Source organism: Eumetopias jubatus, unplaced genomic scaffold (genome assembly GCF_037043125.1).
Source record: "Eumetopias jubatus isolate StellerSeaLion01/CBP00866 unplaced genomic scaffold, mEumJub1_p1.0 scaffold_6, whole genome shotgun sequence".
In the NCBI taxonomy this organism is placed as follows: Eukaryota; Metazoa; Chordata; class Mammalia; order Carnivora; family Otariidae; genus Eumetopias; species Eumetopias jubatus.
In genome coordinates, this window is record NW_028274812.1 from 31,839,029 (window position 1) to 31,859,776 (window position 20,748).

The window sequence follows — 20,748 nt, forward strand, 5'->3', positions numbered from 1 at the left end:
ACCAGTAATTACTGAGCACATACTATGTGCCAGGTCCAGGGAATACAGCAGTGAACAAAGCCTATACGGTCTCTGTCTTCATCAAGCTCACGATATCTACAAGAATGTCCCACTCAAACTCCAGACCAACAGGCAAACTGGATGCATATCCAGGGACATGGATCATGCCATCATTAAGAATCATTCAATGATTCAATGATAAACCCTTCATTTTGTAATTGCGAAGCTCATGTTCCCAGAAGTTTGGCAACATGCCCATGTATAGAGTTTTCAGTAAAACTGGGAAGTGGATGATTGTTATTTTATTTCTAGTCCTAGCCTATGCCCATTCTTTTAGGCAGTGTTTTTTTTTTTTTCTTTCTTGAAGTCCCCCTTTTCTCCAAAGAATGTAGTTTGAAGTTGTTTTTCCTGAAAATATTAGTTAGGAGAATCTTAATACTCATAATGACTGAGAGTATCAATTAACCCAGTGTATCTCAACTTTGGTACCATTGTCATTTTGGGCTGGATAATTGTTGTGGGGACTGTCCCATGCATTAAAAGATGTTTAGCAGCATCCCTGGCCTCTACTTATTAGGTGCCCATAACACCCTTCCCATCCCACACCCCCCAGTTGTGACAATTAAAAATGTCTCCAGATATTGCCTAATGTCCCCGGTGGGGGGTGGGGGGGCACCTTACCACCTTGAGAACGAATGCTCTAGCCTGTGTCAGTGGAGAGACTTTCATTCCTCCCAGGTATTTTTTTCATTTCTAAGAAAACGTGAATAGCAAGAAAGCAATAATATTACTGCAAATTTTTCTATTGACTCGTTCCTGCCTTCACACAGTCCATTTCATTAAAAATTTTCATCCCTTATGAGATTGTGATGTTTTCTTCAATAATGAACTGCTATACATAATTACAAAGCTGTTCTCTGGAGGCAGTGTAGAATCTTCCTTCAGAACATGGGGTCAGGTGTTTAAGAAATATTAACTTGATTTCTGGCTTTGCTGTTTGCTAGTAATATGACATTGGAAAAGCCATTTAAATTCTCCCAAACTCATCATAACCTATAAAGTGGAAATAATGATATCTACTCCATTTGGTTATTATGAGGATTAAGTGAAAATACTACTTTAGTACTTAATTCCATTCATAATAAGGGCTCAATTAGTATATTCACATATAATAGAAATAACTTTACAAATATTTTTTGAGGGGTGCCTGAGTGGTGCAGTCAGTTAAATGTCCAACTCTTGATTTTGGCTCAGGTCATGATCTCAGGGTCATGAAATTAAGCCTTACGTAGGGCTCTGCGCTCAGCTCAGAGTCTGCTTGAGATTCTCCCTCTCCCTGTCCCTCCTGTTTATGCTCTCTCTCTCTCTCTCTTTAAAATAAATATCTTTAAAATATATATATATATTTTGAAAACCTCATCAACATACCCACTGAAACATGCCAAACCAAGATACCTCAATTTTGTTCTTTGCAAATAAAGCAAGAGGGATAAAGCTAATCATTAACTTGGAATTCATTAGGCTTAGATAGTGGGAATTAGACACTTGCTAGTTTCTATTTTCTTAAGTGTGTGTGTGTGTGTGTGTGTAACAAGAAGGAAAAAGTAACTTGAATGCCTAATGTACACAGTCAAAACACTTCTTTTGATAAAAATGATGCTGGAATAAGATAATAAAAATGTAAGACGTGATTGTTACCAATTAAACTATTTTAATTTTCCACTATGAAATTATTTCATTAAGATTAAATACAAAGTTTTTGTGTATATTTCCCTATTATAAGTATAGCTTGTTTGTGAAGTTCTCTGAGACCTTTCCAGATTCATCTTATATGTGACCTCCTGTGAGCAATCTTTCCTGGCTACCATGTGAGGTTTCCAGGTCTTTCTTATGTGCTACCATAACTCAGCCTTTCTAGTTCAAGTCAGCACTTTCTCTATCATACTGTATTTGTTTGCACATCTAACTCACCATTAGCTACATATTCCTGGAAGGAAGAATCATAATTATATTTTATCTCACAAGCTTGACACCCAGTGATTATCAGCTAAATAAATGTTCAGGTTAAAAGAAAGAATGTGACATAAAATGAAAAGAAGACTTCAGGGGAGTTTTATATTTAACACAAGTGAAATTATGAGAATTCCATAGTCAGGTAATACTTTGAAAAACCTTTAAAAATGAATAATTAACTCGTAATTTATCATCATTCAACCAACAAATATTTATTGAGCAACTGATTTGCAGGCACTATTTTAGGTATGAGAAGACAGTAATGAACAAAGCAGACGAGATCTCTGATTTCCTAGAGCTTACTAAACTCCACTACGCGAAGCATTGTACTTACTTTCAAAGAACACTCACAAAACGACAGGTGTATGTATGATTCAGGCAAACACTGAACTCATGTTTGGAAAGGTGAATGATATTTTCTACTTACTGTTATAAGAAGTGAACTTGTATCTTATTTCTTGAACAGAATATCTGGAAATTTCTGAAACAGGAGTTATATTCACCTAGTAAAATGTCAGCTTCACTTAGTAAAGGGTAATTTTCATTTTATGCTTTTCTGGTTTTGCTCTGGCAGCTTTTGTTAATGGCTATTTAGATCACAGGTAACCCATCGTGTGGTGTCAGTTTTCTGCAAGGCGGGAGAATGGGGTAATAGAGCTCAGTGGCTTCTTTCAGAAACACAATTAGCCCAGTAATCTGTTATCATTAAAATGCTGTATAACAAACCACCCCAAAAGTCAGTAGCTTAAAATATAGCAACTTATGTTCATGAATCTGTGGGGTCAGCTAGGGTGGCTCGGCCGTATGCCTCATACCTCTATGACCCAATCTGTTCCACATTCTCTCATCCTTCTTGGATCAGTGGGCTTCACTGGGGCATGGTTTCCTCATGGGAGGGCACGGAAGACATTCATAAATATGGGAGTCCTCCTCCAGACAAGGCTTAGAGGGACGCCTGGGTGGCTCAGTTGGTTAAGCGTCTGCCTTTGGCTCAGATCATGATCATAGGGTCCTGAGATCGAGCCCCACATCGGGCTCCCTGCTTAGCAGGGGAGCCTGCTCCCCCTCTCCCTCTGACCCTTCCCGCACTTGTGCTCTCTCTCACTCATTCTCTCTCTTTCAAATAAATAAATAAAATTTTCTTTTTTTTAAAAAGATTTTTTATTTATTTATTTGCCAGAGAGAGAGAGAGAGAGAGAGAGAGAGTGAGAGCACAAGCAGGGGGAGCGGCAGGCAGAGGGAGAAGCAGGCCTCCTGCTGAGCAGGGAGCCTGATGTGGGACTCGATCCCAGGATTCTGGGATCATGATCTGAGCCGAAGGCAGACGCTTAACCGACTGAGCCACCCAGGCGTCCCAATAAATAAAATCTTCTAAAAAAAAAAAAAAAAAGACAAGGCTTAGAACTGGCACACTTTTATTTCTGTCTATATTCTTTTGGCCAAAAAAGTAAAGTGGCAAAGCTGAAGTATGAAGAACAGGGAAGAAACCCTTATTCTCAGTGAAGAAAAGACATAGGTGTAGATGCTAACAGAGTGCAGAATTAGGACCAGTAATAGTCTATCACAATGATCCTATGATTTCCTGTGGCAGAATAACAAATAGACATAGATGAGAAATTGTGCTTGTTAAGCTAGTCATTGTGCTACATTGAAGGAGCTGGCTCCATGTGTGAGAGGGTCATTTTGGAAGTTTTATTTAGAGGAGTTAAAACTTGATGGGCTACATATATGTGACCATCTCACCTCTAACGCAGTGTTTCTATAATTGCGGTTAGTAACATTATTGGGGTATAAGTGCCAGTTATTAAAAAAAGAAAATAGAAAATATCAGAGTGGGTTGAATGAAGTAAGCATAATTTTTAATGAAAACATTTGCTTCTGTTGTGGATGCTTACCTACATGTATATTGAGTTGAGAGTCATGATATAAAATATATTTCTTCCTATTGCGGTTAAAACAAAGTTTGGGAAAGCCGTTGTTTTAACTTATTTTCTACCCATAGAATGTTATTGGGTTTAAGTACATTCTAATTTTTCAAACTAGTCCTTATAAGTTACCTGTTTTGAAGCTGAACTGTTTTTTTGGTGCTAGTTATTTCCTTTGTAAAGTTGTCTAATACAGGAGTACTTTTCTTTCAAATCAATCAACAATTAAGGCAGTTTTAATGGACATGTGTTCTTATATATATGCTGTTAACACCATGACTGTGGTTACTGGTGGCCCATGTTTGAGATTATTTTTTTAAAGTAATGGTAATATTTACCTTCTCTATTTAGTTTGCTCACTGCTAGCTTCCTGATGCTGGTTTAGAATAAAAGCACCTCCCAGTTACATGTATCAATAATGTATTGTTACCTTGTTTATGAAAGATTTATTATCGGCTTATCTTTTCCAGATTTTAATATTTGCGTCACTTGTCTATGTGAACTGTGGCCTATCAGAGCGCAATGGGTGGCTCTAACCAGTAGCAGCTCTGCAGGGGACAGATGCAGTGGGCCTCCTCCCAGAGGCTGTGTTTCTGCTCCCAGCTCATCCACTCTCTCTTCACTCTTACCTGAGAAGGTAGGTCTGAATGCACTCAACAGCCACATCAAAAAGCAGGGACTAGCCTGGGGGCCTTGGACATCTTTTATTGAGAGAACTCTGAAGATCATAAAAGTTATCAGCGGTTTGGTACTTATACATTAAAAATTTATGATTATTTAATAGAAAAGTTAACAAGGTTCCTGTAATTTAGTTACTTAAAACCTATGTTAGTAAGAGAAGCTGAAAAATAGTTATATATTTTTAAATAGCTTGCTTTATATGTACTTTTAAAATGTTTCACTTTTATTAAAAATTCACCTATGAAAACCTAGGAAACTTGAAATGTTGGAACATGATTTTTTAATCTCCTTTTCTTGTAAATGAAGAAGGACATTCCTTCTGTGTATGTTGGCTGGTTTTAACATTATGTAAAGGATCTTCATAGAGATTTTTTCAGGTTTTAAAATGAAATCGTATGTTATTGTTACTATATACTAAACTACAGAACTAAAATCTTATTTGCACAAATATTATTTGGTGGGAAAATCCTGGCCCATTGTTGAATGACTTCCCTCTTTAGTGTGTGTTGTGTGTGTGCGTGCGTGTCTTTTTGTGTCTACATGCCATGTATTAGATTGACTAACATGAATCTTTTAGTTATGATGACCTAAATCTGATACATATTATCTTATGCAGGTCTACATAGCAGAACAACTTTCAGGTATAGTCTATTTACCTACTTATAGTACTGCTAGAAATTGTTTTTTCTCTTCTTGTCTGTCCACGTTGATGGATAAGCAAACAAATGGAATTTGCCATGATTCCTGTTTCTTCAAGATGGAAACAGATTGCTTCCAGTGATGTCCCCTATCAAGACTCATGACTTAAGTATTTGAAAACATTGTTTCTTCTGCCCCTTGACTCTTTCTTGCCTTTAAAATAAGTATTTTTGGGGGTGCCTGGGTGGCTCAGTTGGTTAAGTGTCTGCCTTCGGCTCAGGTCATGATCCCAGGGTCCTGGGATTGAGCCCTGCATCAGGCTCCCTGCTCGGTGGAGAGTCTGCTTCTCACTCTCCCTCTGCCACTCTCTCTGCTTGTGCTCAGTCTCTCTCTCAAATAAATAAATAAAATCTTAAAAAAATAAAATAAGTATTTAAAAAAATACTTTTAGTATTTTAATAAGGAATACTGGATAGATTACAGAGTTGCAAACATATTTTTGGAATAAAATTATTATCAAGTTTATCTAATTATATTTCTAAATTTGTATAGAACAAAAACAGGATATGGGTTCAGTTCAGAAATTTAGCAAAATTTTAATTTTAATATAATGTTAAAATGGATTAATAACTCATATAAAGAATTATACAACCACAAAAAACCCAAATTGCATAATTTGTTAATAGTTATTCACCAATAGTTTTTTTCAAGTTTCATTAAACTTTCATTTGGAGCAATTCATTAACAATCAATTTAATTTTATTAAATAATTTTTTCTAGTTATGAAAGTGAAACATTCTCATAGTAGAAAGCCTGGAATACGTGGAAATTAGAGAGAAGAAAGTAAAACTCACCTGTTATTTTGCCACCCAGGAAAATTTTTTTCTAAAATTTGGTATTATTTCTCTTTTATGTTGTTTAATTTTAATTTTTTTTTTTAGTTTCAATCTCACCATGTCTGAATAAATGATACTGAGCATTTGGAGTATACCATTACATACCAATTTTCATGCTTATACAAATATGTGTGTGTGTGTGTGTGTGTGTGTGTTTGTATGTCAGTATGTGTATCCCTATACATGGTATTTTAAAACACTTTGCAAATTTTTTTTTAAGATTTTATTTATTTGTTTGAGAGAGAGAGACACAGTGAGAGAGGGAACACAAGCAGTGGGAGTGGGAGAGGGAGAAGCAGGCCTCCCACGGAGCAGGAAGCCCGATGCGGGGCTCAATCCCAGGACCCTGGGATCATGCATGACCTGAACCGAAGGCAGACGCTTAACAACTGAGCCACCCAGGCGCCCAATGTTTTTTTTTTTCTTTACTTGACAAGGTATCATTGACATCTTTCTATGTCTCTATGTAAAAAGAACCAACTCATTTAACATCTTATTTTTTTAAGATTTATTATTTATTTATTTATTTGAGCGAGTGAGAGAGAGAATGAGTGGGGAGAAGGGCAGAGAGACAAGTAGACTCCCTGTGGAGCAAGGAGCCTGGCACAGAGCTTGATCCCTGGGATCATGACCTGAGCCGAAGGCAGACACTCAACTGTCTGAGCCACCCAGGCGTCCTAATTTAACATCTTATTGAACATATATCATGTCTACTGATGTGTATATGTCTGATAGAGGTTCAGACTATTTTAGTTTTTACTTCTGTTGCTGTTGCAAAAACTACTGCTGTGTTGAACAACATGGGCATTTTAAACTTTAAAAAATACTCCTAGAGAAACTTGCCAAAATAAATGATTAGCTATACATCTTGTCATCTTGTCAAGAAGTTTAACTTGCTAGCCTCTTACCAACCTGATAACAACTGGGGGACATCGAGATAGTTGAGAATTTAAGTTCTGGGTTAACATTAAATGGTTTCTTGAAATACATGTTTTTCATTTCAAAAATCCTTATGTAACAAGCATTATATTGTATCCTATGTTTATAATCCTTTTTGTGTTAAAATAAATCTTAATTTAGATAATATTACTCACTGTTGTTGCTTTTATTCTTCATCTCTGGCTATTTAGAAATTTTTGGTTTGATTTAATTTTTATACTGTTAGAGTATTTCCTAGAGTTTCTCAGAAGGTGGTTATAAATGCATATTTGTTATCTTTCTTTTGCCTTCCTGTGACTACCATTTTGACTGAATATAAGACTGTTGAGTTGCTATTTTCTTAATAGTTTTTAAACTCATTCCACTGCCCCCTGGCTTCCAAAATTACAAATAAATCCTATGGTAGCCTGATCATCTTCCTTTCTTTGTTTTTTTAAAGCAGTGTTGTTGACATTTAATTGATATGTAAAGAACCGTACACATTTAACAGGTACAACTTGAGAGTTTGGACATATGCAAACACCTGTAATACTATCACCACAATGAAAGAATTTCTAACTGGATGGCTATAACATTTTCTTTCTTATCTTTGGAATCAGAGCCACGCTAAGTGTATGTACCTTATTTTATATAGGCCCCAGGGGGCACAGAAATGAGCTAATGAACTCCTCAGTTTATTTGTTCATTCATTCAAGGCTTTATTCATTTTTTGTACTCCGTACATGTTCTAGACATTTCCCAGGCCCTGAGGCTATAGCAGTTAATAAGACAGCCCATTCCCTTATACACACTACCCCTCTTTCTTTTGTTTCATTTTGATTTTTCCCTGTTTATCCCCCTTGGCCCATTCCTTTCCCTCTGCCTATAATAACCCTTTAGAACGCATCTTTTTCATATTGATTTAAATATATGTGTATTCTTGTAAAGGTTTCTGAGACTTTTTACACATTTCCTTAACATGTCTATAACATTTCTCTGGGATGTTTACTTATTTGATAAACACTACTCACAAGATGATATTGTAAACACTCATTCCAGCCTTATAAAAGCCCAGGAAATAGATTTCTTTTTTCTCATTTTTTTTTTAAGATTTTATTTATTTATTTGGCAGAGAAAGAGAGAGAGAGCGCACAACCAGGGGGAGCCCTATGCAGAGGGAAAGGGAGAAGCAGGCTCCCCATGGAGCAGGGAGCCCAATTCAGGCCTCAATCCCAAGACCTTGGGATCATGACCTGAGCTGAAGGCAGACACTTAACCGACTGAACCACCCAGGTGCCCCTCCTTTTTTCTTTTTTTTTTTCCATAAGAAAACTGTAGCGCCAAGAAGTTGGGTAGCCTGTCCAAAGGCACAGAACAGGTGAATGGCCAGGCCTGACTGGACTTGAACAGAGACAGTGGGCACTAAAAGCCACACTCTTTAGCACAAAACTCCAACTTCACAAATTCAAAGCCCAACTCCCAATTTTCTCCTGCTCCTTGACCTTCTCCAACCACCATCTTTTCCATCTCTGTAAATGGGAGCCCCCCACTTCAAGCTGCTCAAACCAAAAGCCTTCCTATTTCCTTTGATAACTTCCTCCCAGCCTGCACTCAGTCGATGTGTAAATCCTGCCTGCTGTATCTTCAGAATATTTCCAAAGTTGGCCACTACTCTCTACACTCACCACCACTACTATGCCCAAACCATCATCTTCCCTCACCAGGTTATAGTGGCAGCTTCCCTCACCTTTGTCCTTACCCTCTGCCTCTGTTCTCAGCACAGTAGCCAGGGTGAACCTGCCAGAACCTGTCAGATCATGTTGCTGGGTTCAAACCCACCAGTGTCTTCCCTTTTCATTCAAAGGCAAAGCTAAAATTCTTACTCTGACCTGTGAGGCCCAATTCAGTGTAGCTTTGTACAGCCTCCCTGGTTCCCCCATCTCTTCTTCTGCTTTTGCTGGCTCTGCTCCAGCCACATTGCAATCTGCTAATTTTACAAACACACTAGATCATGTTCCTGTCTCAGGGCCTTTGAGCTTGCTGTATCCTCTCCCTAGATTGCTCTTCCCCTACGTGTCCATGTGGTTAGCTCCTCAGTTCATTCAGGTGTTTCATTCAGAGTCAGCTTCTTATTTAAGTTTTCCATGGCTACCTTACCCTAAAGTTCAATCCTCCTCCCAAACATCGCAGCTCTCCCTTCTCTGCTTTATTTTTTCCCCTTAGCAGACATTGCAACCTAACTTCTTATTTATTGATCACATTTATTGTCTGTGTCCCTCACCCAAACTGGAATGTAGGTTCCTCAAGGGGCAGGAAGTTTTGTTGGGTCTGGTCACCCCAGGACCTAGTGTCTGATGGAGGGAAGGCATTCACTCCATATTTATGAAAAAAAAAGTGAGTGAATTCTTCTTTCTTTGTATTGTAGCTTAGTGTGTGTGATATTCTTCCATTAGATTTCCAGGGTCAGTGACTTAGTCTTCAGCTGTGATTATTCTCTTTTATAAATTCTTTATGGATTGTAAAAATACCTTGATATCATTTCTTTTGGTTGTAGAACCTTTTCTGTGCACTAATTTGATGTCCTTGGGTGTTTTTACTAAGTTTTGTTTAAAGTTCTCACTTGTCTGCCTCTAGAGTAGCCAACCACCTTTTCTAATTGACTTGACCCCTCTCTGTGCCTCTATTGCTGTTTTCTTAAAATGAATTGTGAACTTTGAGCGCTCTTATTGAGGGTGTAGACGGTTTTGGCAGGCCAGGCTGTTAAAGTCTGGGTTTCCACCTTTCTTTCACAGGCAAGGCTGTTTACGATGCTTGCTTCCAGTTTGTAAATGGTATGATTTTCCTATAACTTATTTTTAAAAGATGTGTCTCTTCATCAACTGCATTTCAATTTTAAAGAAAAATTTGCCAGAACTATTTTATTTTATTATATATTTTTTAAGATTTTTTTAATTTATTTGAGAGAGAGTCAGAGAGAGCACAAGCAGGAAAGGGGCAGAGGGGGAGAGAGAAGCAGACTCCCTGCTGAGCAGGGAGCCCAACATGGACACGGGTTCAATCCCAGAGTCAGATGCTTAACTGACTGAGTCACCCAGGTACCCCTGCCAGAATTATTTAAACTCAATCCTCTGTTTGATTTGTAAAAAGTTAATTATTAGACCTTTTATGGCTTCATTTCCCAATTCTTTTTTTCTTTTTTTTTTAAAGATTTCATCCATTTATTTGACAGACAGACAGCGAGAGAGGGAACACAAGCAGGGGGAGCGGGAGAGGGAGAAGCAGGCCCCCAGCTGAGCAGGGAGCCCGACGCAGGACTCGATCCCAGGACCCTGGGATCATGACCTGAGCCGAAGGCAGATGCCCAACGAGACGGAGCCACCCAGGTGCCCCATTTCCCAATTCTTGAGATCCTAATTCTCATGCCTTCCACAAGCATCCGATGCTTCTCTGCAAATAATTCTTTTTTTTTCAAAAAGAATACATGGGTAGTATGTTTTATGAACATTTGAATATAGTACACCATCTTTCACAGTCCATAAGTACATTTCCTGCATACAAAATTCTCTAGTTTTAAATTTTTCTCCTCATAGCTCCATGTATACTGAGGTCAGCCTTATTTTTGTTCCTGTAAAGGTACATTATTTTGGGGTTTTGGATTTGTAGGAAGATACCAAATTATATCCACTGTATTATCAAGTTAAATTCTGGACTGTATCGACTGTGAATGCATGTACTTACCAGATATCTTTAATTAGAGAAGAAGAAAGTGAGCTAGCCCTGCAAATATCCTGCAAATATCAGCAGTTTTAGTTTCTCCGGAAACTCTGATGGGGGACACATAACCTCTGGCAACAATCTCTCATAGGATGGGGTCTTGCTAGATTAGAAAGTTTAGGCTTGCTACACCCACTGCTCTTTTATTTTTTTAATTTTTTTAAGATTTTATTTATTTATTTGACAGAGAGAGAGAGACAGTGAGAGAGGGAACACAAGCAGGGGGAGTGGGAAGGGGAGAAGCAGCTTTCCCACTGAGCAAGGAGCCCAACCGGGGATTCGATCCCAGGATCGCGGGATCGTGACCTGAGCCGAAGGCAGAGGCTTAACCATCTGACCCACCCAGGCGCCCAACCCACTGCTCTTTTAGCGGGGACTTGAAAACCCTTTCAGAAGATCTTATTCTAAGAATTATTTTTTCATTTTAAGGCATGGTTAATAACATCCTGCTTTCTTGGTTCTGGAACCAAATGTAGGATCAACAAGTTTCCAGTCCCATCTATTGGGAGAAGGCAATTATGGTCTCTAAACAAACTTGAGAACTATTCACTGGATTCACACAGACTGTATGGCTTTTTCCTAGCATACTTTAAATCCTGTATCTCTTTTGAGCACCATGGACTCGTGACCTTTCATTAACTGAACTGGTTGCATTGGCTGACAATGTTTTCTTATGATGATCAAATGGTCACATATTGGTTAAGCAAGAATCATCTGAAACTTTGAAAGTTTGCCAAAAGTTTGAGTACAATAGTTTATGTAGGACCATACAATTTTTTTTTAAAGATTTTTAATTTATTTATTTGACAAAGAGACACAGCGAGAGAGGGAACACAAGTAGGGGGAGTGGGAGAGGGAGAAGCAGGCTTCCCGAGGAGCAGGGAGCCCGATGCGGGGCTCGATCCCAGGACCCTGGGATCATGACCTGAGCCAAAGGCAGACGCTTAATAACTGAGCCACCCAGGCGCCCCCATACAATTTTTAATATTATCTGGGAACAGTAGAACAATCATAAAACAGCAATCTATTTGGGTTAAAACAAAATTTAGTTGTAATTTAAGTCTGCATTACTTTTGAATTCCCTCCCTCAAATCAGTCAGGGTATTATGTACTTCAGTTTTGTATAAAAGCAAGTACAGAATATCTATGGAAAGTTCTAGAACAAAAAATGAAATCCTGAGTTATAATGTTTCATATCTCTATCCCTCATTTTACATTATGTGCTAACCACAAAGTCACCATCTAGAAGAAACAGAAAGTCACTTAAAAAATCCAAACAAGCCAACAAGGCATTGAGATTCTGGCTTCTATCTGGGTCAAGGACAGTTGTTTATTCTTAGTTTCCTTTAAGGTATCAAGTGGTCTTTACCTTGAATTCCCCAGGAATTTAACTGCTCTACACTTTCTGCTAGGAAACTGCTTTTTTACATTTCTATCTGGCTTATGCATCTGGGTTAGGACATACTAGAAGGTTCTGCACTGTTGCAACTCCAGGCCATTTTACTGTTGTTTTCCTTGAATAACTGCCAGTTTCCTTGGGGTAAGGGGCAGAAGATCTTGATGTCTCCCTAAATGTACTTTGGAGCTCAGTTGACTTTCTCCTGTAGGGTTGTGACATGCTGAGAAATTCCTCATCTAGGCTAGTGTCACTTCTGCCTCTCCCTGGTTCTGTTCACCTGCATGCCAGTGATTGCTGCCTGAGTTTTAAAAAGCTATGACTTTGGAGGTGGGCCAGGGGGTGCAGCATGCGGGCCTGACCTCACCTCCTCTGGAGCTCGACAGCAGGCGCAGGATGCCAAACTATTAGACCTGGGAGATGTTCAGCAGCGCGGCTGAGAAAGGACCTCGCCAGCCCTATGAAGGCACGTGTGGTTCTCACAAACTGGCATTCCGATGGGACTTCGTGTATTAAAGTAACAAGTGATTTAGTTTGGTGCAAAGAACAGACCAAGCCCTAGTGTAAAGAAGATTGAGAAATTCCACAGTCAACTAAAGCGACTTCTGGTAACCAAGGAGTGCTGTATTGGTGCCATGGAAACGGACTGAAGGGTTTGAAATAAGATCCTCCAGTTTCTAGGATGTAAATACCTTTTGAATCTAAAAAAGTGTTGTGAAAAAAAAACACTTCATGTAACTGAGTGGACTCTTCAGAGGCCGGCAGATCATTTTTTGTACTTTGTTTCTTAATGTTTACTTTAGAGAGCTAGGAATGTAAATGCTTTCAGATAGAAAGCCTTTATTTATTTTTGCAAATTGAACAAGAAATGCACTTATGTTTGGAAACTTTTTGCAGATTGATGTTGGGCAAAATACATAATTATTCTCTGACAAGTTTGTATCAGTAATTTGAAAATGACGTATCAATAGAAGGCAATTCTTCCTTAAAACAAAACAAAACAAAAACTATGACATTCTCCTCTGTACGCCATGATTACCTTTTCAAGGGGCCCTATGGGACTCTTTCCTTGACTTTATAACTAATTATTACAACTGATGGCAAACAGAATGAATTTCTCCTCTGTTTAACATCATCTGTTGAACATGCTTTCCACACCATCCACAGAATTCATTCATATTCTTTACCTTTTCTGAAACAATGGTGAGGAAGGAACCAATCCACTCTTTGGCTTTGAAGCTAGGTACTCAAGTCAAGACTCTAGAATTAAGCTAGAAAGGAAGGGGAAAAAAAGAAAAGAAGCAGGGAAACCAGTTGGGAGGCTACTAATTTGACAGTGGTTGGTGGCTGGGACCATGAGAACTGGTCCAATCATGGATATATTTTCAGTGAAGTGTCAAGATACTTACTGATAGATTGACTTTATTACTGAGTGTGAGAGAGAGTGGTCAATAATTACTTTAAGCTGTAAGACTGAGGATTTTCAAGAATGGAGTTGCCATTTTTGAGATGTGTAGGAAGGAAGAGGAGATGGACACCTGTTGTGGAGAAGATTGGAGGCTTTAGACACAGTAAGTGGTGATATTCTCTAGACAGCAGGACATGTTTGTCCAGAATGTAGGGGGGGAAGTCATGGCCGGAGGTATTCATTTGAGACTCCTCAGCATATAGATTAGCTTAAAGCCAGGAGACTATAAATAGGGAGCAGATATAAGCAGAGAAGGGAACAAAGGACTAGCCTCAAGGCAAGTGAATTCAGGAAAACCTAGCAATGGAGACTGAAAAGAGTAGCCATTGAATTCAGAGCTGCAAGGGAAGGAATTGTTTCAAGAAGTATCTAGGAGGTCAAGGAAGGAGAAGCCTGAGAATTTACCACTGGGTTTAATAACCTAGGACAACAAAATTAAAAAACTGTTTTGAGCTCTTGGCCTTAATGCCACCTTCTTGGAAACCTCTGCCCCATGAGAGGAAGCAGCACATGCACAGGCTGAAGGGTCAAGGAAGAAAGATGGAGCAGAGGTCCAAGTAAAGTGCTGACTTGTACGCCCGTGGAAGCCACAGGAGCAGAAATAAGGAAAGCAAGAGGCCAGCGACGCTTGTACCAATGTTTGGACTGCTTGCCTACTTTTTAGAACTTGGTTCAGTGGGTCCAGAACATCCTTCACCATCTGATCACAATGACCACCTTTGAGAAATCCACCTTGCTCATACCAAAATAGTCCCTTTTGGTCCTTTGCCCTGGACCTGTGACTTTCTGGACTAATTCTGTTTTCATTTGTGGCTGAATGTAACACGTTACCATAAATCATCTCTTCTGCTGTCTTAGCTGAAAAAAAATTTTTTTTGGTGGTGTGTTTACAATAAAAGTCTTATTAGAGTTTATTCAAAAGGTTAGTAGAAGAAGAAAGACGAGGAGTGTAAATGACTCTTTCAAAGAGGTTTTGTTTATTTTCCTTTCCCATAAAGGGGAAATATAAGGGGATCATCGGAAGACGTGGATTTAAAAATAATTCTTTCTGAGGAATTTATTGTTTTTATGGAAGAGTATTATATTTGAAGGGATTGGAGGACAGGTGTTTTAAATTTATTAAAATATGCATTTTAGTACCTAAATATTTTATTTATTTTTATTCCTGCACTTCCAGTTATGGATACATTTAGATTTCTATGTAGTCTTGATCTAAACTGTCAGCCCAGAAGGAATGGGAGGAAATGAAAAGGAAGGCAGACTCCTGGAATATTCTAAAACTTGTTGCTATTTTCTCGCATTTCAACATTGGGCAGGTTGTTCATCGACTGCCAGAAATTCACATTCCTCCAAATTCCCTCTCTCCCTCTCTTCATATATATACATACATATATATTTATACATACATATATATATATATTTCAAAATATATTGAAAATTCTAGAATTTAGTTGAAAATTCAGAATCATATAGAAACAAAGGGGATATTTTTTAAAAGATTTATTTATTTATTTTTAGAGAGAGAAATCGAGGGAGAGAGAGAGAGTGTACACTCCAGTAAGGGGAGGGACAGAGGAGGAGGGAGAAGGAGAGAAGCAGTCTTGGGGTGGGGGAGAGGGTCTCAAACTCATGATCCTGAGATCCAGACCTGAGCCTAAATCAAGAGGCTCAGGCTTAATTGACTGTGTCACCCAGGTACCCCCAAAGGGGATGTTTTTATACCAGCTCTCATGGAGCTTTGGGATTTTTAATGGACATAAGGAGGAAGAAGATGCCATTTCTTTTTTTGTTTGTTTTTTTAAAGATTTTATTTATTTATTTGACAGAGACACAGTGAGAGAGAGAACACAAGCAGGGGGAGTGGGAGAGGGAGAAGCAGGCTCCCTGATGAGCAGGGAGCCCGATGCGGGGCTCGATCCCAGGACCCTGGGACCATGACCTGAGCTGAAGGCAGATGCCCAACGACTGAGCCACCCAGGCGCCCCAGCCATTTCTGTTTTAACAAGATTTTACTTTTGTTTTAAAATTGGGATTGAAAGAAAAAAAAATTTTAATGCGTTTCAGAGCTTTAAGAAAAACAAACAAAAAAAGAGCTCCAGTGCCATGCCCACAGCCCACATTGAAGCTCAGCTTCCCTGGGTTCTCACATCAGCCATTTTTTCCGCGTATGTCTTACCACAGACTTTGGTCTGTATATTTAAAATCCTTAATAATTTGGACAACAATATCACACTTCACTAAAAGGTACCACTTTTCAAGACATCCTATGTTCTTACATGAAAGTTCAAAGTTTAATGTTCTTGAAAGTAATTTATCTGAATTGATCCTTTCTGCCGTGGAAAGAAAATGTGGATTAGTAAAAAAGAAACTGTACTAGTAATTGAGACCTCAGGTCATATTCCAGCTTTAATGGTTTCATGAACGGAGACTCAATTTCTTGCCAGTATAATTATACTAACAAAACATGCCGTGTCTTCCTTATAAGGAATAATGTTTATATCATAGATGCAAAAATGTTAAATGAAGTAATGCTTGGAATGTATGTATAAGTGCTTTGCCAACTGGAAGTAAAGGCATGTAAGCTTCTTTCCATTACAATGAATTATAAAATAAGAAATATGTTATCAAGGGCAAAAGCAGGCACTAGTGGGTATTACTGTGAACAAGAGGCACATTTAAAATATTTCACTTTTTTCTCTCGAACATATTTTAATTCTAAAATTTCTGGCAATTTATATCTACGCTTTAGAATACAAACATTTCCCACAGGACTTTTCTTTGAGCAAAGACTATTTCTATAAATTGAAGCATATGAAAAAGTCATCGTTTCACATTTTCTGACCAGAAAAAGTGGCAGTTTCATATATTTCAACCTGATAATTCAACTTTTCATTTCTAGCATAGTACTCATCATCGAGGAGATGTTAAAAAAAAGTTATTGAACTGACCTATGGAACTAAACTTAAGAATAAAAGCTCTTTCTAAATAACTATTTTTTAGCAAGGAGTAATAGTGTGTTAGAAGTGAAAGGAATCAAATTGCCAATGATTCTCTCTCTCTCTTTTTTTTTTTCCTCCCGGGTTTCTGGAATAGGTATATGGAAGTAAAACAAGGAACCCTAACCTGATTATGGATTTCGAAGAAAGATTCCTCAACACACAAAGGAAGAAATAAACTGGTGGACAGCCTTCAGGAACGATGTCTTTTTGCCACAATATAATTAATATTTCCTGTGTGAAAAGCAGCAGGTCAAATGATGTTCGTGCTTCCTTGTATAGTTTAATGGTGCTCATAATTCTGACCACACTCATTGGCAATCTGATAGTCATTATTTCCATATCACACTTCAAGCAACTTCATACCCCAACTAATTGGCTCATTCATTCCATGGCCACCGCAGACTTTCTGCTGGGGTGCTTGGTCATGCCTTATAGCATGGTCAGATCTGTTGAGCATGGCTGGTACTTTGGAGAAGTCTTCTGTAAAATTCACACCAGCACTGACATTATGCTGAGCTCAGTATCCATTTTCCACTTGTCCTTCATTTCCATTGACCGCTACTATGCTGTGTGTGATCCATTGAGATACAAAGCCAGGATCAGTATCTTGGTTATCTTTGTGATGATCTTCATTAGTTGGAGCGTCCCTGCTCTTTTTGCATTTGGAATGATTTTTCTGGAGCTAAACTTCAAAGGAGCTGAAGAGATGTATTACAAATACATCCACTGCCTAGGGGGTTGCTCTGTTTTCTTTAGCAAAACATCTGGGGTACTGGCCTTTATGACTTCTTTCTATATACCAGGATCTATTATGTTGTGTGTCTATTCCAGAATATATTTCATTGCTCAAGGACAGGCAAGATCAATTCACAATGCAAATCAGAAGCTTCAAATTGGATTGGAAGAAAAAAATAGAATGTCACAAAGCAAAGAAAGGAAAGCTGCAAAGACTTTAGGGATTGTGATGGGAGTTTTCCTAATATGCTGGTGTCCTTTCTTTGTCTGCATGGTCATGGATCCTTTCCTGGACTACAATATTCCATCCACCTTGAATGATGCATTGATTTGGTTTGGCTACTTAAACTCTACTTTCAATCCACTGGTTTATGCGTTTTTCTATCCCTGGTTCAGAAAAGCACTGAAGATGATTCTATTTGGTAAAATTTTCCAAAAAGATTCGTGTCGGTATAAACTATTTTTAGAATCACATCCATAGAATTATTATATTTACTGCTTACTGTTTTGCAAAACAGGTGGTGATCATATTTATGATCACAACATAATCAACTACATGCACCAATTGCAAGGTCTTTTATCAATTATTTGAGCCAAAGAATGTGTAGAGAGATTCTTATATTTTGCTTCTTATTGAGATGTAGTAGATGTGATCTTTGCCATTTTTACTATCCACAGAAGTTTTGCAAGTCCAGAATTGAAGGCTCTTCATTAAAGAAATTTTCCAGGCCTTACATGAACTGCCATGAAATTGCCAGCAGTACCTTACTCCAGTTATTTAGGGAATGCATTTGGGAATGCAAATTAGAATGGTTTTGTCATTCATTTGCTTGACTATAAATGCCTTTTTGTAAAATCAAAGAAAGTACACATCAAATATTATTAAATAATTGTTTATACATGACTTGCTATTTACCATGAATCCTTATTAATATATATTCCAATTTTTAAATAACTTAATCTTCTTCTTCTTATAATAGGTGTTCTTGATTCTCAAAAAAGTTGCAAAAAATCAGAAAATAAAGAAATAAAAATCAAAAGTCATACAGAAATGAAATGAAAATAAAGATACCACTCATAGCTTACCTCCTAAAAGAACTACATCATTTAAAATTCTTAAAAACATAGTATTTTGGCGACCGTATAATGTTACATTGTATGGATCTACAAAGATTTTTTTTTCCAAACACGGGGCTTGAACTCATGGCCCTGAGATCGAGACCAGAACTGAGATCAAGAGTCAGATATTTAACTGAGCCACCCAGGTGCCCACCAAGATTTTTTTTTAACCATTTCCCTATTATTGACCACTTAGATTTCAATTTCTTTTTTTTTTTAATGATGGAAATTAAACCAAATTTCTGTTACTTGCTAGTGAAGGTTATGAAAGTGTCTGGAAGGATTTTACCATATTTCAAGGTTGTGCCTGGGTATGGCAGGACTCAAAATACAAGCTCTATGAGGTAAAACAAATTCCCTTCTTGGGCTCCAGGCTACACTGAAAGAGAAGCAGCCATTCATCAGTGCAGCTAAACATGATGGATTAACACAAGGTATAATCAGAATAGACATGCTGTGCCTATTAAGATGGCATATACTAAAAGAAAAAGAGAAACAAATGGTGGTTTCAAATAAGACTCCAGAACAGGAAGCGGGCAAACATTCTAAATGATAAGCACTGATTTCCAATTGAACTGTTTCTCCTACAGATTTCATGCAGTCTGTTGCATGTTGAGTAGCCCTAGCGATTTGGGTTTATTTATTTAATAACAGCAACTTACGCTCATGAGTAGGTTGGGGTAAAGCAGCTAATTTTAAATGAAATTACACTGCACCTTCTTGCATCCAAGTTTCTGTTCACAGACCTGATGATCTCTGAGGATGTTCAGTCCTTCCATCGATCATGGTCCGTTTCAGGACTATGTATTATGTTTCATCGATTTGACTAGATTTTTGTTCTGGGACATTTATCTTCTCATTTAATATAAAGTAAGACAAATTGTTGCTAATTACTCCCAGTGTCAAAAACTACCTAGACTTCTTTCATCTGTGAGATCACTTCGCCATATTTTAAAAAGTGAACAAGAGGGGGCACCTGGGTGGCCCAGTAGGTTAAGTATTTGACTTTGGCTCAGGTCATGATCTCAGAGTCCCGGGATCGAGCCCCACATTGGGCTCCCTGCTCAGCCCTCTGCTTGTGCCCTGTTCCGCCCCCCTGTTCATGCTCTCTTGTTTGTTCATTCTATCAAATAAATAAACAAAATCTTTTTTAAAAAAAAGGAACAAAAATATTTAGACAGCTTTCTGTACCTTATAGCAAGTTTCTGTGGTGTTCCTCATTTGCTCTCATATGTTCCTCTCAAAATTATTCCCATTCTGTCCTTTTGTGTATGTGTGTTTTGCCCATTGTGAGTAAATCTTTTTTAAACCACTATATTTTCTATGTAACCATTATTGCTGGTGTACAGTAAAATTTATTTTAGCTTTTTAGTTGATTTATTTGGACTTTCATTCTATGTAGTCATGTTATCCTCAAACAATGCTAAGTTTTATCTCCTTTCCAATGATTATGATTCTTATTTGTATTCTTTGCTGTACTTTAATTAGAATTTCTAGAGCAATATTGATAGTGGTGATAAGGGTCATCCTTGTCTTACATCTATCTTAAATTACTATTCAGGTTTTACTATTGATCCTACATTTTTCTTGGTAAAAGTTCATGACTCAGATAATTCTACCTTTTTTTTTTTTACTCAGTGCTACAGCCCCATAGCCTATATTTCTTGGTAGTCTCTGTTTTTAAGACTCACAATAAGAGATAACCTATAACCCACTCTCCTAGCACAACTAGAAGACAGGCTCACTTTGTCTTTCTATATTCCCAGCATCATTCCAGCTTCCATTCCCTCATGCAGAAAGTATTTTTGCCTTTTGGTTGTCCAGAGTCCATTTCCCAACTGGCATCCAATTAGCCTTTGAGAAATTTCCCACTTTGACTGGACATAGCCTGTTGGAACTGTAGTGAGAAGATAGACCCCTGCCTTTCTCCTTTACTAAATAGACAGGGGGTAAGCCAACTAACATTTCCAGAAAGTCTTTCTTTGGAATTTGAATCTTTAGCAGAGGGGAAAAATAGTGATCTTTAGCAGAATCATTAGCAGAAAACATTGAAGACATGTGTGGAATTCCATTCCCTCCACGTGATATGATCTTGGCCAGACTGCTCTTGGTGTTATTGGGGTTCTTGCTTACTAGACTCCAGAGCTGCCTCACGGTCTGTCCATTTCCAAACTAAAGCTCTTCA

At 38.1% G+C, this 20,748-nt stretch overlaps 1 protein-coding gene and 1 pseudogene across 1 annotated transcript; both read left to right on the forward strand.

The window, feature by feature from the left end:
* Positions 1 to 12,638: 12,638 nt before the first annotated feature.
* LOC114225613 (signal recognition particle 9 kDa protein pseudogene) lies at positions 12,639 to 12,892 on the forward strand (annotated as a pseudogene).
* A 4,016-nt stretch (positions 12,893 to 16,908) lies between these two features.
* LOC114225611 (trace amine-associated receptor 1) lies at positions 16,909 to 17,925 on the forward strand. The gene has a single exon (XM_028125312.1). It carries the CDS (start codon positions 16,909 to 16,911, stop codon positions 17,923 to 17,925), a length of 1,017 nt encoding a protein of 338 aa, XP_027981113.1.
* Positions 17,926 to 20,748: the final 2,823 nt, after the last annotated feature.

Excerpts from the sequence above, each read along its gene's own strand:
- LOC114225611 (XM_028125312.1), top strand. The coding sequence starts at position 16,909 with ATGTCTTTTTGCCACAATATAATTAATATTTCCTGTGTGAAAAGCAGC.